General features: G+C 46.1%; 1 protein-coding gene across 1 annotated transcript in view; it reads left to right on the top strand.

The window, feature by feature from the left end:
- The window catches only part of LOC124477131 (complement C3-like), a 45,853-nt gene that overhangs the window by 13,551 nt on the left and 8,879 nt on the right, over positions 1-23,423 (top strand). The window contains exons 26-33 of the mRNA XM_047034708.1: positions 5,287-5,446; positions 5,988-6,083; positions 6,985-7,132; positions 7,242-7,414; positions 8,810-8,968; positions 9,189-9,251; positions 9,462-9,552; positions 10,114-10,162. Of these exons, the coding sequence (XP_046890664.1) occupies positions 5,287-5,446; positions 5,988-6,083; positions 6,985-7,132; positions 7,242-7,414; positions 8,810-8,968; positions 9,189-9,251; positions 9,462-9,552; positions 10,114-10,162 (939 nt within the window). The remainder of the gene's footprint in view (positions 1-5,286; positions 5,447-5,987; positions 6,084-6,984; positions 7,133-7,241; positions 7,415-8,809; positions 8,969-9,188; positions 9,252-9,461; positions 9,553-10,113; positions 10,163-23,423) is intronic.

The following is a 23,423-nucleotide window of genomic DNA, read 5'->3' as shown; positions in this document are numbered from 1 at the left end:
CTCACACCCTACCCCCCTCTGCCCTCACACCCCACCCGCTCTGCCCTCACACCCTACCTGCTCTGCCCTCACACCCTACCCCCCTCTGCCCTCACACCCTACCCCTCTGCCCCCACACCCTACCCCCCTCTGCCCTCAACCCCTACCCCCCTCTGCCCTCACACCCTACCTGCTCTGCCCTCACACCCTACCCCCCTCTGCCCTCACACCCTACCCCCCTCTGCCCTTACACCCTACCCCCCTCTGCCCTCACACCCTACCCCCCTCTGCCCTCTCACCCTACCCCCCTCTCCCTCACACCCTACCTGCTCTGCCCTCACACCCTACCCCCCTCTGCCCTTACACCCTACCCCCCTCTGCCCTCACAACCTACCCTCTCTGCCCTCACACCCTACCCCCCTCTGCCCTCACAACCTACCCCTCTCTGCCCTCACACCCTACCCCCCTCTGCCCTCACACCCTACCCCTCTGCCCTCACACCCTACCTGCTCTGCCCTCACACCCTACCCCCCTCTGCCCTCACACCCTACCCCTCTCTGCCCTCACACCCTACCCGCTCTGCCCTCACACCCTACCTGCTCTGCCCTCACACCCTACCCCCCTCTGCCCTCACACCCTACCCCTCTGCCCCCACACTCTACCCCCCTCTGCCCTCACCCCCTACCCCCCTCTGCCCTCACACCCTACCCCCCCTCTGCCCTCACACCCTACCCCCTCTGACCTCACACCCTACCCCCCTCTGCCCTCACACCCTACCCCCCTCTGCCCTCACACCCTACCCCTCTCTGCCCTCACACCCTACCCCCCTCTCCCTCACACCCTACCCCTCTGCCCTCACACCCTACCCCCTCTGCCCTTACACCCTAACCCTCTGCCCTCACACCCTACCCCCTCTGACCTCACACCCTACCCCCCTCTGCCATCACACCCTACCCCCCTCTGCCCTTAAACCCTACCCCCCTCTGCCCTTACACCCTACCCCCTCTGCCCATACACCCTAACCTTCTGCCCCCACACCCTACCCCCCTCTGCCCTTACACCCTACCCCCCTCTGCCCTTACACCCTACCCCCCTCTGCCCTTACACCCTACCCCCTCTGCCCTTACACCCTACCCCCCTCTGCCCTTACACCCTACCCCCTCTGCCCTTACACCCTAACCCTCTGCCCCCACACCCTACCCCCCTCTGCCCTCACACCCTACCCCCTCTGACCTCACACCCTACCCCCCTCTGCCCTCACACCCTACCCCCTCTGCCCTTACACCCTAACCCTCTGCCCTCACACCCTACCCCCTCTGACCTCACACCCTACCCCCCTCTGCCATCACACCCTACCCCCCTCTGCCCTCACACCCTACCCCCCTCTGCCCTCACACCCTACCCCCCTCTGCCCTCACACCCTACCCCTCTCTGCCCTCACACCCTACCCCCTCTCCCTCACACCCTACCCCTCTGCCCTCACACCCTACCCCCTCTGCCCTTACACCCTAACCCTCTGCCCTCACACCCTACCCCCTCTGACCTCACACCCTACCCCCCTCTGCCATCACACCCTACCCCCCTCTGCCCTCACACCCTACCCCCCTCTGCCCTCACACCCTACCCCCCTCTGCCCTCACACCCTACCCCTCTCTGCCCTCACACCCTACCCCCCTCTCCCTCACACCCTACCCCTCTGCCCTCACACCCTACCCACTCTGCCCTCACACCCTACCCCCCTCTTCCTTCACACCCTACCCCCCTCTGCCCTCACACCCTACCCCCCTCTGCCCTCACACCCCACCCGCTCTGCCCTTACACCCTACCTGCTCTGCCCTCACACCCTACCCCCCTCTGCCCTCACACCCTACCCCTCTGCCCCCACACCCTACCCCCCTCTGCCCTCACCCCCTACCCCCCTCTGCCCTCACACCCTACCTGCTCTGCCCTCACACCCTACCCCCCTCTGCCCTTACACCCTACCCCCCTCTGCCCTCACACCCTACCCCCCTCTGCCCTCACACCCTACCCACTCTGCCCTCACACCCTACCCCCCTCTGCCTTCACACCCTACCCCCCTCTGCCCTCACACCCTACCCCCCTCTGCCCTCACACCCCACCCGCTCTGCCCTCACACCCTACCTGCTCTGCCCTCACACCCTACCCCCCTCTGCCCTCACACCCTACCCCTCTGCCCCCACACCCTACCCCCCTCTGCCCTCACCCCCTACCCCCCTCTGCCCTCACACCCTACCTGCTCTGCCCTCACACCCTACCCCCCTCTGCCCTCACACCCTACCCCCCTCTGCCCTTACACCCTACCCCCCTCTGCCCTCACACCCTACCCCCCTCTGCCCTCACACCCTACCCCCCTCTCCCTCACACCCTACCTGCTCTGCCCTCACACCCTACCCCCCTCTGCCCTTACACCCTACCCCCCTCTGCCCTCACAACCTACCCTCTCTGCCCTCACACCCTACCCCCCTCTGCCCTCACAACCTACCCCTCTCTGCCCTCACACCCTACCCCCCTCTGCCCTCACACCCTACCCCTCTGCCCTCACACCCTACCTGCTCTGCCCTCACACCCTACCCCCCTCTGCCCTCACACCCTACCCCTCTCTGCCCTCACACCCTACCCGCTCTGCCCTCACACCCTACCTGCTCTGCCCTCACACCCTACCCCCCTCTGCCCTCACACCCTACCCCTCTGCCCCCACACTCTACCCCCCTCTGCCCTCACCCCCTACCCCCCTCTGCCCTCACACCCTACCCCCCCTCTGCCCTCACACCCTACCCCCTCTGACCTCACACCCTACCCCCCTCTGCCCTCACACCCTACCCCCCTCTGCCCTCACACCCTTCCCCCCTCTGCCCTCACACCCCACCCGCTCTGCCCTTACACCCTACCTGCTCTGCCCTCACACCCTACCCCCCTCTGCCCTCACACCCTACCCCTCTGCCCCCACACCCTACCCCCCTCTGCCCTCACCCCCTACCCCCCTCTGCCCTCACACCCTACCTGCTCTGCCCTCACACCCTACCCCCCTCTGCCCTCACACCCTACCCCCCTCTGCCCTTACACCCTACCCCCCTCTGCCCTCACACCCTACCCCCCTCTGCCCTCACACCCTACCCACTCTGCCCTCACACCCTACCCCCCTCTGCCTTCACACCCTACCCCCCTCTGCCCTCACACCCTACCCCCCTCTGCCCTCACACCCCACCCGCTCTGCCCTCACACCCTACCTGCTCTGCCCTCACACCCTACCCCCCTCTGCCCTCACACCCTACCCCTCTGCCCCCACACCCTACCCCCCTCTGCCCTCACCCCCTACCCCCCTCTGCCCTCACACCCTACCTGCTCTGCCCTCACACCCTACCCCCCTCTGCCCTCACACCCTACCCCCCTCTGCCCTTACACCCTACCCCCCTCTGCCCTCACACCCTACCCCCCTCTGCCCTCTCACCCTACCCCCCTCTCCCTCACACCCTACCTGCTCTGCCCTCACACCCTACCCCCCTCTGCCCTTACACCCTACCCCCCTCTGCCCTCACAACCTACCCTCTCTGCCCTCACACCCTACCCCCCTCTGCCCTCACAACCTACCCCTCTCTGCCCTCACACCCTACCCCCCTCTGCCCTCACACCCTACCCCTCTGCCCTCACACCCTACCTGCTCTGCCCTCACACCCTACCCCCCTCTGCCCTCACACCCTACCCCTCTCTGCCCTCACACCCTACCCGCTCTGCCCTCACACCCTACCTGCTCTGCCCTCACACCCTACCCCCCTCTGCCCTCACACCCTACCCCTCTGCCCCCACACTCTACCCCCCTCTGCCCTCACCCCCTACCCCCCTCTGCCCTCACACCCTACCCCCCCTCTGCCCTCACACCCTACCCCCTCTGACCTCACACCCTACCCCCCTCTGCCCTCACACCCTACCCCCCTCTGCCCTCACACCCTACCCCTCTCTGCCCTCACACCCTACCCCCCTCTCCCTCACACCCTACCCCTCTGCCCTCACACCCTACCCCCTCTGCCCTTACACCCTAACCCTCTGCCCTCACACCCTACCCCCTCTGACCTCACACCCTACCCCCCTCTGCCATCACACCCTACCCCCCTCTGCCCTCACACCCTATCCCCCTCTGCCCTCACACCCTACCCCCCTCTGCCCTCACACCCTACCCCTCTCTGCCCTCACACCCTACCCCCCTCTCCCTCACACCCTACCCCTCTGCCCTCACACCCTACCCACTCTGCCCTCACACCCTACCCCCCTCTGCCTTCACACCCTACCCCCCTCTGCCCTCACACCCTACCCCCCTCTGCCCTCACACCCCACCCGCTCTGCCCTCACACCCTACCTGCTCTGCCCTCACACCCTACCCCCCTCTGCCCTCACACCCTACCCCTCTGCCCCCACACCCTACCCCCCTCTGCCCTCACCCCCTACCCCCCTCTGCCCTCACACCCTACCTGCTCTGCCCTCACACCCTACCCCCCTCTGCCCTCACACCCTACCCCCCTCTGCCCTTACACCCTACCCCCCTCTGCCCTCACACCCTACCCCCCTCTGCCCTCACACCCTACCCCCCTCTCCCTCACACCCTACCTGCTCTGCCCTCACACCCTACCCCCCTCTGCCCTTACACCCTACCCCCCTCTGCCCTCACAACCTACCCTCTCTGCCCTCACACCCTACCCCCTTCTGCCCTCACAACCTACCCCTCTCTGCCCTCACACCCTACCCCCCTCTGCCTTCACACCCTACCCCCTCTGCCCTCACACCATACCCCCTCTGCCCTCACACCCTACCTGCTCTGCCCTCACACCCTACCCCCCTCTGCCCTCACACCCTACCCCTCTCTGCCCTCACACCCTACCCGCTCTGCCCTCACACCCTACCTGCTCTGCCCTCACACCCTACCCCCCTCTGCCCTCACACCCTACCCCTCTGCCCCCACATTCTACCCCCCTCTGCCCTCACCCCCTACCCCTCTCTGCCCTGACACCCTACCTGCTCTGCCCTCACACCCTACCCCCTCTGCCCTCACCCCCTACCCCCCTCTGCCCTCACCCCCTACCCCCTCTGCCCTCACCCCCTACCCCCCTCTGCCTTCACACCCTACCCCCTCTGCCCTCACACCCTACCCCCTCTGCCCTCACACCCTACCTGGTCTGCCTCAAACCCTACCCCCTCTTCCCTCACCCCCTACTCCCTCTGCCCTCACACCCTACCCCCTCTGCCCCCTCCTCCTTTTTTCTGTCCCCCTGCCCCCAAATCCCTTCCAATTCCCAGGTTGACAGCGTATGTAACCAAGGTGTTTGCCATGTCGAGCTCGCTGATCGCTATAGACTCCAAAGTGGTGTGTAAGGCCGTGGAGTGGCTGATCCAGAAATCCCAGCTGCCTGACGGCAGGTTTCTGGAAATCGGTCTCGTCCACACAGGAGGGATGATGGTAAGACTTAAAACATGCAGGCATATCATAACACGTCTCAACAGCGCCCCCATGTGGCCATCTTCTTTACCTCTAAATTGGTTCTTTTCTAAAATGTTCTGGTTGATCTGTTGTCAAATATGATCATGTATTCCAAGCTTAAACATTTTTACACATGTAATTATTAAATGTCAGCTTGATATGCTACATTTTTATGATATTTATCTACACAATTTGAAGTGTACTGATTTTGTATTTTCACAAACTTTACACATTAATATATGTAAGTTTGTACTATATATATTTTATGTAGGAATATATTTTCTTTTAGCAGGATATCTCAACGTTTGCCAGATGAAAGGCTATTAAGCCAAACTCTAAAAAGGGGATCTTGATGAAGTATTACACAATTTGTGTGTCATTTAGATATTCAATTTGTGTTCCTGTCTGTCAAAGTCTTGCCCACTGAATAATGTCTGCTGAATAACTTTCCCGTCTGTCTGCCTGTCTGTCTGTCTGCCCGTCTGTCTGCCTGTCTGTCTGCCCGTCTGTCTGTCCATAGGGAGGAGTAGCACACTTGGATACAGATGCCTCGATGACTGCCTTCGTACTCATTGCATTGCAGGAGGCACGCCCTTTGTGTGAGAAGACCATCAGAGTGAGTTACACAGGCACACAGAGCTCACAAATACAAACAACTTCAAATACAAACAATACAATAATAACTATAATAAACATTGTTACACATTTGTTCTTAATGCTGTAGAATGCTCCATTCACTTGAATGGGGCTTCCCAATGTTCTGTGCTCAATTATATTTTTATATTTGATCGTTGCTATGTATAATTTACCGCTGTCAAGGGAAGTGGCCTTTTTGCCTCGGATTCACGTATTTCGTAGCACTGCGCAAGTAGTCCGGTAACTTTTCAACCCCAGCGTACTCCGTTGCTTAGTGACGTCAGCTGATCTGAAGCGTATCGGAATAAAACGTATAGCCTACATACAGGGCCAGTCCTTCCTACAGGCGACATAGGCAGCCGCTTAGGGCGGCATGAAGAGGGGGGCGACATTTTCAAGTGCATCCATTAATTAACCCTCCCGCACAACCAGCAGAGGGCGCCAACTGCGCTCTAACTATTATTTGCGCTCCGGGAGGGGGGGGGGGAGGCTGAGGTGTTGCCATCGCCAGAAACAGAATGCCAACAGTTGTTGCCATCGGTGTTGATATGCTATTCAGAGCAAAGCTGTTCGCCCTGTCGGGGCTTATTTTCCTGATAATGACCGGCGTTCCATACATTATCATTATACATTATTATATGTCACACAGTCATACGATTAAGAAAATCATGTAAAAACATGAAGGAAACCTTTTCATATTTACTTAAGGCGTTACCATGTATTCATTTAGCAGACGCTTTATCCAAAGCTGCTACATATAGTGCAGCACATAATCAAGGACCAGACATGCACAGGTGTAACAGTTATGTTCTCTCCTCTCCCCTGCCAACCTCCCTCCCTCCCAACCTCCCTCCCTGCCAACCTCCCTCCCTCCTCTTCAGGGTATGACAAATAATATGAACAAGGCAGTGGCTTACCTCCAGAGTCGTCTGCCCAATATCAAAAACCCCTATTCTGTTGCCATGGTATCCTACGCCATGGCCAACCATGGCACACTTAACAAGGAACTGCTTCTTAAGTTCTCTACAGGTCAGTTCACACACATCCTAGTGAGGACTGACAATTCACTCCCATTCAAAATTGTGTTATCCTTCACCCCTAACCCTAACGTGCATGACTCTGTGTGTGTTTGTTACAGATCTAAAAGACCACTGGGAGGTCCCCGAGGGATATGGAACGTTCACCCTGGAGGCCACTGCCTACGCTCTGCTGGCCCTGCTACGGATCCACCCAGGTTTGTACACACACGCACACTGCATTGGGATGTATATGGAGATATACGGACACCTACTAAGTAGTTTCAGCAAAACTGTTCACCGTTCTAAATTATTGTGCTGGCTACATAGTATGAACCTGTACTGAAATCTACTTCAGACAGACTGCGGCCGACATGACGATTATTTTCTTCGAAAAAATATTGATTTGATTTGGGGACAATGACATGGCTCAATAGCTGGCTAAAGTCTTGTTGTTCAACATACTGTCAGATTATAATTACTTATTGGAGAATATGTCCACTTTGATGCAGTCATTTCACATCCATTTGCTATTCAACTCACTCCACAGGCTGCGGCCTGTAACCTAGTACTAGTATTTGGCCGATACTTTGTTTGTAAAAATCTTGATATTGATTTTGGGAAAGTGACATGGCTGGTTAGCTAGCAAATCTTCTTGTCAAACATACTGTAAAATTAAATGTACTGTTTGTCAACCATACACAATGCTGAGCGGACTAGTCTAGAAATATCTGAGTTGGCTAACGTTAAATAACGTTAGATTTGCAAAACATATGGCAAAACATTTGGCAAGTGACCATGGTATAAGCGGGACAAAGCCCAACGAGGTGTACATTATCACCTGATAATGGACTCCGCTGCGCGTCGGATGGTTCACGGCTCCGCATCGTCCATTATCAGGTGATAATGTACACCTCGTCGGGCATTATCCCTTACGGTGCGTGTCCACTGCAGCGACGTGAATCGCTTGCCATCGCTCGCCTTCCCACAGTGCACCACGCTCAGACAGACATATTAACGCAGAGTTGTAGTTCTCTAAAGTCACTGTTGTAGTTTGTATAACGTCGTCATGGCAAAGTGTGCAGACTTGGGTTTACGTACTCGCGATATCAATCAAAATACAACTCAAAACTCAAAACTGTTTAATAGACATACAACTTGACATGTGGAAAAACGTTTTATTATATTACACTAAGTCTCCGCTAATCTGTCGATACGACGAGGGAGCCCCAGCCGGGCTAGCTAGGGAGCCCCAGCCGGGCTAGCTAGGCTAGTTACCACAAAACAAAGTTACGTAATGTGACGAGACAGAATTTAAAAGTACAAAAAAGACACCAGGAGCACCGACAACGTCGGCAATCCTGCGCCAGGCCTCATTCTTTTTATTAATGTCTGTACAAATACAGAGACATATCATACAGGACTGGATATGCAGCCACACAGGCGATTAGTTTCTCCTCCATCTTGAAACTGAAAGCTAGAAATGTTTACCGTGGTTGCTATGTTACGAGCAACAAGAAAACACTCCGATTGGCCATCGCTAGCGAAAATCCTCATTTGCATTAAGTTGAGAAAATCTCAACTCGAATCAATTGAATCGCGTCGCTACCCACAATCTACACATCTGTATTAACGCAACAATTGTTTGTGTTTCTTTTGCCTCCATTTCACAAATAAAAACACACAACAGACAACTATCATGGTGTACCAGGCAGTGGCTGAGTATTGGTCCAAAACCCAAAACGTGAAGGAGTTTAACCTGGAAGTAGATGTCCAAGTAGCTAGCTGGGCGAAGCAAGACAAGTGGATTATTAACAGGAGAAACCAATTTGTCACCAGAACCACAAAGGTGAGACCTGCCCCCATCTACACACACACACACACACAGAGATATAAACATAAACATAGATACAACCATGTGCACACAAATACACCCACATACACACACTCACACTTTGCATAATGTTCTTGTCTTGGGCTGTGTGTGCGTGTATGTCCCTGTGTGTGTGTGTGTGCCTGTGTGTGTGTGTGTGTGCCTGTGTGTGTGTGTGTGTGCTCTGCATCACCAGGTCCCGGATGTCAATAAGAACCTGACGGTGGAAGCCAGAGGAGTTGGCACTGCCACCATATCTGTGAGACATAAACTCCCCAACTGTCATTTAGTTGTCTACGTATTCACTTATGCTCAACACTTTCGCTCTATTTCTCTCTGCCACTTTCTCTCCATACCTCTCTATCACTGTCTTTCTCTTTGTCTCTCTCTCTCTCACACTCTCTCACTCTCTCTCTCTCTCTGTCTGTCTCTCACACTCTCTCTCCGTCTCTCTCTCTCTTTTTCTCAGGTGCTGACTCTGTACTATGCCGTTTTGGACAAAAATAATCCTGGCTGTGATGACTTTGACCTGGAAGTGGAAATGGTAAAAGAAGGAAAAGGTACATAAATCCACGCCCCTGAACCAAATTATCTAAAATAAATATTTATGTGCTAAATGGTAAAATTGCAAATGTTATGTCAATGTTAAGTCATTTGTTATATGTATTTCTCTTTAAAAATGTATTTCTTGGTAGCTTTCTATAGCTCTTTTGTTGGAATGAATAATAATGAATGTGCTAAATAGGAATGTAGTAAATAATTACAAATAATTATAATAATTCATGATAAATTATTTACATTAACACGTATTACATTACGTATACATAACAATAATGCATGGTTATAAATGATAATGATAAAAAATGATAAATTCTTTATGAAATAGAAGTCCTCTGTGGGGCTAAGCCATCACACATTTTTCAAATTAGATGATAATTATTGTTATTATTATTATTCTATTGAAAGAATATGTAGTACAATGTGTGTGTGTGTGTGTGTGTGTGTGTGTGTGTGTGTGTGTGTGTGAGAGAGACAAAGAATCTAGAGAAACAGCCTGACCTTTTTCTATTCTCCACCAATCAGTTTCGATGATCTCACTTATGTATATGATGTTTTTACAGCATCTTACCCTGGGGCTGAAGCCACCTACTTGCTGAAAATAAAGACAAAGTAAGATATGAAATACTACAACCTCCCTAACCCTCTCACTAAACATTGAATGTACTGGTTACTGAGGCTTAATCCATACAGCAAAGAGATTATTATTAAGTCATACCATATTACAACAAATGTTTTATGTATATATGTTGTAAGCTATCTCAAAACAACATAAACTAGAGATGGTACAATTTCTGGGGAAATTGTAGGGTGTGCTTGCTTACTTGTGTTGGTTGCAGGGGTCCGTATTTAAATTACATTTCTGTATATTTTATATTAAAATGCATAGCCTACTTATTATTTATAAAGATTACATAGATTTAAAAGCATATTTTGTTCTGCTCATTTACAACTCAAAATACTAAGAGTGAAGAGTAGAATGAAATAGTTGTCTTCTCATTTCCCCTGCAAGAGGGAATGGTGATCAGCAACCTCATAGTTGAATCAAAACGAATACATAATCGCTATGACTTAAACGTCATTGTAAGTTTTTCCATTCTCGTGATATTTTCAGGCATTTAGCCTACTCATATTGCATTAATTAATTAATAAAGAACCCCCTTTGAAATGTATTTTAACAACAACGTTACCAGCAGTAGCAAGCTATCTCAGATGGAATCGCGATTCAAATAGTATCATCTGCTAACTGAAAATATGCCCCAAAAAACGTAAATAAGCTTGACATTTATTTAGGGGAAAATCACTAATTCATAAGAATGTCAGCGGTAGCGATCATTGTCAGTAACAAGGCAAAATGCGATATGGAGAAGCTGCCCCGGTAGATTGTAGGCTACAACTACTACTATACTGTCTTGGTAGCGATTGTGTTGGTTGAATTCGATTTAACGTTACTTCCATTGTACGGTCTAGGCTGAAATGAATTATTTTCATGAACAGATTGGCAAAGTTTAGGCTGTGGCAATGGAGATCAGGTTAGTAGTCACTAGTCAGATAGTTTCACCAGAAACATGTGCCGCCGTTTGACTTCCTACTGTACTGTAAACAGCTGTGGAGATGTTTTTGTTAGCTACAGTAGCCTACTAGGCTACCTAGCCGCTAGCACTGTTCTGTTACTACTACTAGACTACTAACAGAACAGTGCTAGCGGCTAGGTAGCCTAGTAGTCTTTACCTAGCCGCTAACGCTGTTTTGTAAGTAGCCTACTAGGCTACTGTACAGTGTTGCAGTGAGCTACACTAGTTTGAAACCACAGGTAATGATAATTTCACCCAAAAATCGTTTACTTGTAATATAATGTCATAATAGATCCTACAACGAAAATGTATCGGAGAAGAATGTTTATTTTAACGATTGAAAACAGATGCATCATAGACCGCTGTAGTATGTGTTGCCCGGGCAACAGAGGCTAATGTCATGATGCTAATGCTTCAGTGAAATAGTAGACTACTGTTTCCGAAAGTAGACGTAACTACTTCCTTATATCAGCTTATATTGTACATTAAAGCCCAATTTATACTTAGGTCGCAGACACTTTTGAAAAGGTCGCCGACAGAAATGGCGTCACGGTCGACACTTTTAACCGTCGCTTGAAAGTGTCGCCTACCAGGAGAAATTTCTACTGGCGCTGATGTCGTCACATAGTGGCGCGCAAGTGTGATTGGCTAGATAGACGGCACGCGTCGTTGACTGCATTGTTTTGAATTTTCAGTGAACGCTCAACAGCTGTTTAAGATGGAAGGAATAAAGGAGAGATTTGCACTAAACTAGTATCGGAGATAGACGCTACCTCGGGCTGGTCTGGATGTAAATTCTGGGGCGTGACAAAGATACAGACCAGAGCCAATAAGAGGGCGATCACCGGTCCTACGTAGGACCGGTAGCTTTGTTGAAAAGCTAGCGTTTTACAGCCACATTTTTTCTTTTTGAGATTTGAATAGGAAAGAGGTGTCAATGGACTTTGATATTCACGGTATGTTCAGTTTACCCACCGAACTGTCGTTTTTCAACTACTGGCGCTGATGTGACGACATCAGCGCCAGTAGAAATTTCTCCTGGTAGGCGACACTTTCAAGCGACGGTTAAACGTGTCGACTGTGACGCCATTTCTGTCGGCGACCTTTTCAAAAGTGTCTGCGACCTAAGTATAAATTGGGGTTTACACTTCACAATTGTGTTTCATATCACAAAGTAAAAGTATCTCAAAGTAAAATGAGTAAATAGTTATCACCCTGGCCTATTTGCTTGTGGCGTTTTCTGCTCCTCCCTTGCAGTAAAGCAGTTAGCCTAGCTATCTCCCAGAAGTTAACAAGCTGCTAAACTAATGTTCTGCTAGAGGTAGTCACACGATATTTCGTGACGTTAGTGACGTCAGTAGCGTCAGTGACTGTGGCTAGCAAGTTAGCCACCGTTAGCTTCACTTTTGCCACAAAAACTTAATTAAAACCTAAACCGTGCAACGGAACATAAATCCCAATAGAACCAACGCAATCGCGACCAAGACGAACCTTTTGACATTGACGTTGTCTATGTATTCCAAATATTGACTGAGCCTTAGGGGCGCGAAAATAAACAATAACTAGAAAAGGCTGTTCCTGCGAAACAGCAGTGAGAATGCTGAAAACCTGAATGGGGATAGCTGACCATGCTAAAAAAGCTGAACATTTTGTAGAAAGTTATAAGCTGAAGCTTAAAGCGCCCGAAAGGTATTTTAAATAGGGGCTGGAGCTGGACGAAGGCTTAAAACTACAGAAAAGAGAAAAAAATGTAAAACAAAAAGTGAAAAAAAACAGAAAGAAGAGGAACAATGCATACAAATTTGAACATTTTGCAGAAGATTATTTGCTGGAGTTTCAAAAGGCCTGAAATGTATGTTATAAAGGACCTGCAGCAAGATGAAGGCAGAAAAGTACAGAAAATAGAAGAAAAATGCAAAAGTATTGGCAGTTGGAAGGTACTGCTGTGAAAGATATTTTTGAAAGGACCCGGAGCAAGATGAAGGCAGAAAACAGAAGAAAAGAAGAAGAAAAATGCAAAACAAAAAGGGGAAAATTTCAGAAAGATGAGCTGCAGAAAAATGTGAAAATTGAGCAGAAAACCTGGAGCCGAGTGCACCAGCTGGGCGTAAAAAAGTTGGTATTAACTCTTACGTCGGTCTTAGCTACGTCCAACTTTGTGATTTGAATTTACACCAAGTGCACCAAGCTTGACAGACCAAGGTCCTAGCTAGGGAGGGCATAATTAATCGACGATCGATTATCGATCATTAAGAATTTAGTCAATAACATTATTTGTTCATCGATAAAAATAATGCGTGTTCTGTTGCGTAGTGTTAGTCTTGAAGGATTGCAATGGATTTCGCTATGTGGCAGCAATTAAACATCCAATGTTTGGAACAAAACACCACAGGCCTACTCAATTACCGGCGAGTTTCTATGTAGCTATTTCAAAAGTAAATATGAAGAGGTCACGGCGAAGTGTAGCGTGAGACCATATTGACTAAAAGATTACTTTGCTCACTGCCAACACTGCAAAGCTGAGTATAAATACAACTCCTCCACGACTCAAATGATGTACCACTTGAAGAACGTACATACAACCCTGGTTAGTGGCGGTGCATCCTGCTCTTGGTGCTAGCACGGAGGAGCTGCGATGCACAACGAGCAGAGAAAATTACCCAACGGATCTGTAAGTCCATCGATATCGATATGCTACCCTTAAGTATTGCTGAGGGCGTAGGTTTTTATGAAGCTTTGTTAATTAGCCGGAAAAAAACGAGGGTCAGTTGTGTTTGAACACAGGCTTCTAGCTGTCGGCTCCGCTTCTAGGAGTTACAGAAATAGTTGTTTTTCTTGTAATACCTAGTAAGGGGTCCCATTATCGTCCACCTAGTTCTCGACGCTCGTTAGCAATGTTACCAAAATGTCGTTATAATACAAATTAAAAACGTTAGGCCTATATCACAGCATTACACTTTAATATATAGATACACACCTATATTATAACATTCCGGTATTGAAATCCAATCCGGATATGCCTAGAAATGTTACTTTCCTGTTAGCCAGGGGGTCCCATTATCGTCCACCCAACCACTTTCAATGGAGAATTGTCAGTTTGACGCTGCGGAAGGCAGATGCTACACATATATGGAGGATTATAGGGGCCAAAACTAAATAAATAAATACTTGGATAAATAAATAATTATATAACACAAAGCTTAAATAAATGACACAAAATATATAAATGTTACATGTATTTGTGTGTATATATATATATGTTTTCATGTGTTTACATTTATTCATTTATACTTACATTTATTCATTTATACTTACATTTATTTATTTACACTTACATTTATTTATTTATACTTACATTTATTTATTTATACTTACATTTATCCACGGTGAAACTTGCTGCAGCAAAATAAATCTGTCGTCCCCCCCGTCACCAAGTCAGGGGGCGGGTTAAAGCCTCTGATTGGTGGTTCAACTTGAATCGACTGCTTTTTACTATTCCAAGGTGGCAGCACCTTGTGCGGATTCAATGAATGAAATATTGAATGCTACAGTGGTCGAAATGTTGGCGGAAGCTGAAGAGATGGAGGCACCTGCCAGTTCACTTTTTTTTTACATCATATTGAGAGCTTCGCTGAAATTTAAGGAATGATATTGGCCCTAACTGACACAGACATCAATGAAAATGTGTTCACGATCCTCAGCGAGATGATACAGCATAGGGGTGGGCATATCGATCTTAAGACCGACAGTGGCCGGGTTGGGAAACCCGGCAACTATCGATACCAACGTTGGTATCAATAGCCTGATTGATAGCGTGATAAGATCGATACTTCATTCCACACTGAGTACACAACTCCCTTTACATCATAGTGGTTGTGCAAACACCGTCTAACCGCTCAAACTCACTTTGCCCCTCCACTGCTTTTCTAAGCCCAAAGTATCGGTATTGGCAATACTGGCCCTGTATTTACTCCTTGGTATCGGATCTATACCACATCGTGCAGTGTCGCACACCCCTAGCAGCTGTAGAGTGAGGCGATAGAGGATCCCTCTAGCTTGAAGAGAGCTTGATCGACTGGTTGAGCCTGCCTGGTGTGTAATACTGTTCATTCACCAATCAAAGGCTTTGACCCGCCCCCTGACTTGGTGACGGGGGGACGACAGATTTATTTTGCTGCAGCAAGTTTCACCGTGGATAAATGTAAGTATAAATACATAAATGTAAGTATAAATAAATAAATGTAAACACATGAAAACGTAAACATATATATATATATACACACAAATACATGTAACATTTATATATTTTGTGTCATTTATTTAAGCTTTGTGTTATATAATTATTTATTTATCCAAGAATTTATTTATTTCGTTTTGGCACCTATAATCCTCCATAGTCTGTTGCCAATGACCAACGGTTGCTACCTTTTTCTAGCAAGTTCAAGTCATTCCAGTGTTGTCCTTTTACCTTCAAATTCGTTCAACCCAGACTTCAGCAACTGGAGCCGAGTGCACCAGCTGGGCGTATGCCTGGACGTACGCTACGTCCGACGTAGAATTGAAAGTTATGACTAACTTAAAGTTACGACTAGTGCACCAGTTAGACTTGAGCCTTTATGTGCTGCACCTGGTGTACATTTTACGCCTAGTGGGGAGCAGGCGTAAATTGGAAAATCGGACCAATATCCTATCCATGGTAGCCTACTTAGGGCTAACACTAGTTTGATCGCACATGCAGCGCGTCTTGTTAATAGGCAACATGGAAAGGGCATTAAGGCGAGAAAGTCGTCCGTGGTAGCAGATATCCACTGTTAATTTTGTTGTTGATCGATTTCCAGCTGATTGTTTCTGTTTGTTTGTGTTGAAATTATTATACATTTCCCCGTGAACACGCTTCTATTCTTAGTATACAAACTATATGTTTTGTAATTTCTCTATCAATAAAATGTATTTTCCTTTTATTTTGTTTTTCTTTATCCATGGCTTGTTTTGAAGGGAGATAGGCTAGCTATAAAGTGTGCTTCGGATAGGCTCAGAGAATGTCCGTGGACTGGCTCTGATAGGCTCTTAAATGTGTTGCTTGGCAACGATCGACGCTTTCGCATTTTCACAAGGACGCGCATCTTAAGACCAGACGTAGCTAGGACTAGGGATGGGCATTCGACTAAATTGTCTTAATCGATCGTCGGGAGAATTAACGATCGATTTTCGATTAATCATTAACATTTTTATATAAAAATTCACAATTTATAGGCTATATTAAAATGCAGTGAAAATAGAAAAAACACAACATGTTGCCGCATTGAGATCTGTAGTGTAAAGGGCCCTATTATCGTCCACTCTAAATCTTCAACGTTCGGGGCCCCATTATTGTCCACATCCGTTTCTTCCGTTAATTTCTTAAAGAAGATATGCAGCAGCAACGAAAGAAAGTAACTCATCGATATGTACACATCTTATATTGCTGCACACCAAATTACAGCTTCTTACTTCGAGATTTGAGTATGTAAATACGCTCTCAAACCATATGTGTATGGAGGATTTTAGGGGCCAAAACTAAATAAATAAATACTTGGATAAATAAATAATTATATAACACAAAGCTTAAATAAATGACACAAAATATATAAATGTTACATGTATTTGTGTGTATATATATATATGTTTACGTTTTCATGTGTTTACATTTATGTATTTATACTTACATTTATGTATTTATACTTACATTTATGTATTTATACTTACATTTATCCACGGTGAAACTTGCTGCAGCAAAATAAATCTGTCGTCCCCCCGTCACCAAGTCAGGGGGCGGGTCAAAGCCTCTGATTGGTGAATGAACAGTATTACACACCAGGCAGGCTCAACCAGTCGATCAAGCTCTCTTCAAGCTAGAGGGATCCTCTATCGCCTCACTCTACAGCTGCTAGGGGTGTGCGACACTGCAAGATGTGGTATAGATCCGATACCAAGGAGTAAATACAGGGCCAGTATTGCCAATACCGATACTTTGGGCTTAGAAAAGCAGTGGAGGGGCAAAGTGAGTTTGAGCGAAGTTAGACGGTGTTTGCACAACCACTATGATGTAAAGGGAGTTGTGTACTCAGTGTGGAATGAAGTATCGATCTTATCACGCTATCAATCAGGCTATTGATACCAACGTTGGTATCGATAGTTGCCGGGTTTCCCAACCCGGCCACTGTCGGTCTTAAGATCGATATGCCCACCCCTATGCTGTATCATCTCGCTGAGGATCGTGAACACATTTTCATTGATGTCTGTGTCAGTTAGGGCCAATATCATTCCTTAAATTTCAGCGAAGCTCTCAATATGATGTAAAAAAAAAGTGAACTGGCAGGTGCCTCCATCTCCTCAGCTTCCGCCAACATTTCGACCACTGTAGCATTCAATATTTCATTCATTGAATCCGCACAAGGTGCTGCCACCTTGGAATAGTAAAAAGCAGTCGATTCAAGTTGAACCACCAATCAGAGGCTTTAACCCGCCCCCTGACTTGGTGACGGGGGGGACGACAGATTTATTTTGCTGCAGCAAGTTTCACCGTGGATAAATGTAAGTATAAATAAATAAATGTAAGTATAAATAAATAAATGTAAGTGTAAGTATAAATAAATAAATGCAAGTATAAATAAATAAATGTAAACACATGAAAATGTAAACATATAAATATATACACACAAATACATGTAACATTTATATATTTTGTGTCATTTATTTAAGCTTTGTGTTATATAATTATTTATTTATCCAAGTATTTATTTATTTAGTTTTGGCCCCTATAATCCTCCATAACAGACTGGCAACATTTCTAACCTAGAATCTAGGTTTCAGGTTCAAGACGGAGGAGAAACTAATCATGCGTAACTGCACACCCAGTCCTGTTCAGACACTTTAAGTACAATCATAATAATAATTCATAGTGCAGGGTTGCCGATGTTGTCGTTGTCCCTGGTGAGTTTTTTATACGTAAATAACAAGATCATGATACATCTAAGCAGCGGATCATTTCTTGCAAGTGTGTCAAAGTGGTATGTATTAACACCGTAGGCTTGAATAATAACCGAAGGATGCAATGGAAGATTTTCTACATAAGCTAGATGTACAACTTCAAATTGAAAACGCAGAAGATATTTAGAGTAAAGACAAGTTACTTTACATATGTGTTCAATATCATCAAATAACAGTAAAAGTTGTCCGGTTACTTAGCGTTTGTTCTTAGGATTAACGCCAGCAGTGCAGCAAACACTTACCCAAGGCCTGGTTTGGCTGTTCGTGACGGTCAGCTATGACAGTGAGCCTCGATTTTTGCAGATTTCTGTAAAACTTGCTCAAATAAAAACGATCTAGCTAGATTATGTACACTTTAAGCTCAATGTACATATCTTGTTTGGTCAATTGTGGAAAAAAAGTCGAACCGTTTTTAGTTCAGGAGAGCCATCGCGCTAGCTCGATTATGAGAAATGTAGCTAGAATCCACACCTCAAACAAGTTAACCCAGACGCAAAACTGTACATCCAATCCCAAAAATAAGGATATTTTCCGAGACGCAAGACTCTGCCGAAACCATTGATATCCTTTATGTGTCTGTGCGGTCAGAACTACAACTCTTTTGGCAGTTTCCAAAACGTCACCCAATTCTGCTTTCATGGTGCGTGTCTGTTTGGTTGCCACGGTGATGGCGCAGCTGTGATCGCTAACGAGCTGGGCAGAGACAGAAAACACATTTAGCTGGAATCCACACCTCAAACAAGTTAACCTAGACGCAAAACTGTACATCCAATCCAAAAAATGAGGATATTTTCCGAGACCCAAGACTCTGCCGAAACCAGAGATGTCCTTTATATGTCTGTGCGGTCAGAAATACGACTCTACCGGCAGTTTAAAAACACGTCTACTTTCGAAATTCTCTGACAAATTTTACCCACCTCTCCATTGAAGTTAGTGAGAGAATTTGAAAGGCTGCTCTCGCTTCAAGCCTCATAGCTGAAAATCTGTAAATGTGAGCTCTTTAGTAGTTAAATTGGCCGAAAGAGGACAAGTTTTCCTACATTTTAAGGTCAAACTTGTTTCTGTAAGTTAAACTATATGAACGTCAGAGGAATTTGTTTAACAATTTAGTTGAAAATCAGAAAAAGAGCAGCCAGCAGAGTGTGCCACTCTGCAGGCTGCTCAATCATAAAAATCAAGAAGGAGCTACATTTTTCATGTATTTCAAACTGTCACAATTCAAAATTGGCTGAATATATTTGAAAAAGCTGAATCATTTGGGAATACCTGAATGTCTTGTGAACATTTTAAAGTTTGAATGGTGTCTCTAGCTGAAAGTATGCTGAAGCAGTTAAGTTTGAAAGAGGAGGAAGCTTTTTAATGATTTGAAAGGATTTACCATTACTTTTAATGGGACAATAATTTGCACAAAAACCTTAATTCTTTAAAAAGTATAACAGTGAGAAATACCACAAGTCATAGCCATCATCTCCTGAAGGAGCTGAACGTTTTGATACAAAAATTGTAGGAATCGGTGAAAGTATGCAGGACTAGTTAAAGGCTAAAAAAAACGGCGGAAGAACTAAGAAGTTGATATAATAATAATAATAAAGAGAAACAGGAAAACAATAGTGACACAATAAAAAATATAACTGCAAGCAGTAATGGCGGATTCCTCCAAACATTGCGAACCATTGAAAAATGTATATTCTTGACAAATTGGAATTGTATAGAAAAATCTATGCTGCAGAATTACCAATGGGATACCAAATCTGAAATATAATACCATCAAGATCCACAAGGGCCTTTATTTCAACCCAAGGAGTGAAGGGAGGGCGCTTGGTTAGCCTATCCATTCCAGAAAGCCTTTGTGCTTTAGGGCGTGGAATGTAGCGCCACCTATGGGTAATGGTGGGACAGTTGTGGTGTGGTAATTACCCTTGGTCTATACTTTCAAAAAAGCTTGACCAGAGCATACCCCCCCGCTCTCAGGGTACCGAGCTTCAGCTCAGTCATGATGCTGGGATGAATGTAGGCCTATATGTAGAGACCAGGGAGACAGACACACTGGCCAGCTGCCCTGATGGGTCCGTGGTAGATCATTAATGCGGGTTGTATCCTACAACGCTCGTGGCCTCCGAGTAGGACATACTGCTGCTGATAGATCAAGACGTTTGGTGGTGGACACATTGCTGGACGAGAGTGACATTGTCTGCCTTCAAGAAACCTGGATGGCCAAGCAAGATCTGGACAAATTGAACTCCCTACACAAGATGTTTCATGGTGCTGGAGAGTCCACTACCGATCTCAGCATGAGAATGGTTTGTGGGAGGATAGCTGGTGGTGTAGCTATACTGTGGAACATAAAATATGACCCAACGGTAAAGGTGGTGTGGCTTAACGTTGACTGGGCTATTGGGTTGGAGTTTAATCACAATGAAAATAAATTTACTATTGTAAATGTGTACACACCATATGAATCCTATGACCATGAGGATGAATTTCAGAACAGGTTAGCTTTTATTCAGTCCTTCATAGAGGACAATAGTTCATGTTGTGTCTATGTCATGGGTGATTTTAATGCTGACATGTCAGATAAGCGTTTATTCGCAACATAACATCGTTAACATCTGCAGCAGTTCTGTAATGAAACTAAATTAATTATATCAAGCGTTATTGCCTGATACAAGTTTTACCTATGTAAGTGAAACGTGTCACACAACTTCCTGGCTAGACCATATTGTAACCACAGCCGATGCTCATGACTCACTGGAAAGTATAGAGATGTGTTATGGGCTGGCCACCACTGATCACATACCAGTTGCTATGCTGCTAAATGTTGAGAGTGTACCCTTGTTGCTGGCCCCCCAAGAAAACTGGACTGGTCAAAATTGACCAAAGAGGTTATGCACAGATATTCTCTATTAACTGACAGCTTACATAGTGATGTTGCATTTTCTAGGGATGCCCTAATGTGCAAGGATATGAACTGCAAGGATAAACATCATGCTGAAAAGCTCTGTGCCATGTATGATGATATTGTCAAATGTCTTTATGCTTCCAGTGAACCTTTTATTAATCACAAGAGTAAGGTCCCTAACGCACGGCCTGTCTGGAATGAGTTTGTGTCTGAGCAACATGCTGCTGCTAGAGAAGCCTTTAGAGTCTGGTCAGAGGCAGGCAGACCCAGAGAGTGCTGCTTGATAACAAAAACCTCACAAATGCTAGATTTAAATATGCACTCGTTTCATTAAGAGAAATGAAAACACAATGAGAGCAGACTCGCTGGCCAGAAAGATGCAGAATAACAATCTTACTGACTTCTGGAAGGAGGTCAAGATCATAAATAATAACAGAACTCCCCTCCCTTCTGATATCAAAGGGGTTAGTTGTCCAGAGAAGATTGCTGATCTATGGCATGAGCACTACAGTAAACTATTTAATTGTGTTAAAAGTAACACAGTGAGAATTGATAATGAATATAAAGGTATCTCTGCAGACTTGATAGTTAGATCAGTAGATATTTATGATGCCATCCACATGCTAGACAACAACAAAGCTTGTGGTATGGATTGCATTTCTGCAGAGCATCTAAAAAATGCCAGTTATAGACTCAGTCCATTTCTAGCCATGTGTCTCACTGGAATTATGGTTCATGGTGTTCTACCGAACTCTATTATGTCAGTACTGTTAGTGCCTGTTGTTAAAGATAAGGCTGGTAAACTGAACAGCATAGACAACTATCGACCCATTGCATTGGCCAGTATCTTGTCTAAAGTGTTTGAGAGAATTATTTGATTGAAATTGGAAATGTATATTCTGACTGCAGAAAATCAGTTTGGTTTTAAAAGAAAACATGGTACTGATCTCTGTATCTATGCTCTGAAGGAGATTGTCTCAGGTACACAAGTCTTAATTCATTTGTATTTTTATGCTTTATTGATGCTTACAAAGCTTTCGATCGAATTTGTCATGAAAAACTGTTTATGAAGCTAATAGCGAGAGGTGTCCCTAAACCTCTTGTGAGGATTTTGGTGTTCTGGTATGCCAATCAAACTTTTCATGTTAAATGGGACAATGTTGTATCAGCTCCTTTCCATGTTGGTAACTGAGTTCGACAAGGAGGAATTTGTTTTCCCTTTTTGTTTAATATGGATATGGACGACTTATCAAGCCAGCTGAATAAGACAAATACAGGCTGTCTTGTTGGTGAATCTATTGTCAATCATTTGATGTACGCAGATTATTTGGTTCCACTCAGCCTGTTGCAACAGATGCTATGGGTGTGCTCTCAGTATGGCTTCGATCATGATATAAAATATAATGCAAAGAAAAGCCACATAATGATAGTCAGAAGTAATCAGGACAGGAAATTAACCTTCCCTACCTTTTATTTATCTGGCAGTCCCCTTGGTGTTTGTGAGGAAATAAAATATCTGCCATGTCATTTCTGATGATTGGACAGATGACAACGATATGTATCAACAGCGCTGTAAAATATATTCTCAGGCCAGTATGTTATTAAGGACGTTTTCTATGTGCTCAGATTCAGTTTAATGTTCCCTGTTTAGAACCTACATAACACCATTGTACACTGCTCATTTGTGGTCTATGTACAGGTAAAGGAGTATACAGATACTGAAAGTAGCCTACAATGGTGCTTTTAGATTGCTACTTAATGTGCCAAGGTGGCATAGTGCTAGTCAGTTGTTTGTGTCTAAGCACGTACCAACCTGTAAGGCAATCCTGAGACAACTGATGTATGGTTTCAATGATGCTTTTAGATTGCTACTTAATGTGCCTAGGTGACATAGTGCTGGTCAGTTGTTTCTGTCTAAGCACGTACCAACCTGTAAGGCACTCCTGAGACAACTGATGTATGGTTTCATGTGTCGACTGGACAAGTCTGAGAACTGAATAGTAGAGGCTCTGGTCAACCCTCTAAAGAGCTGCTATCGATTACTTGGAACTTAAGACTACATTGGCACTAAAGTCTTCATACTTTTTATGCACTGTATTATCTCTGTTTTATGTTTTCGTTTTACTCTCTTTTTTATAGCTCTATGTCTGTTATTTTATGTGGAACTTGGCGTCTGAAATAAAGATTTATATATATATAAATACATATATATATATATCAATGTTTCAGGATTTGTATAACTTTTTACCATTGCATACAAAATCGGAAATGCAATACTAAAAAGATCAGCTTTTGTTAAGAGATCCAAGATTACAAGATCCACAAGGCCTTGGCTAGAAACCAAGGAATGAGTGGGGGCTTGGTCAGCCCA

This window comes from Hypomesus transpacificus, chromosome 14 (assembly GCF_021917145.1).
Source record: "Hypomesus transpacificus isolate Combined female chromosome 14, fHypTra1, whole genome shotgun sequence".
Taxonomy (NCBI): domain Eukaryota; kingdom Metazoa; phylum Chordata; class Actinopteri; order Osmeriformes; family Osmeridae; genus Hypomesus; species Hypomesus transpacificus.
This window is presented reverse-complemented; position numbering and strand designations above follow the sequence as displayed.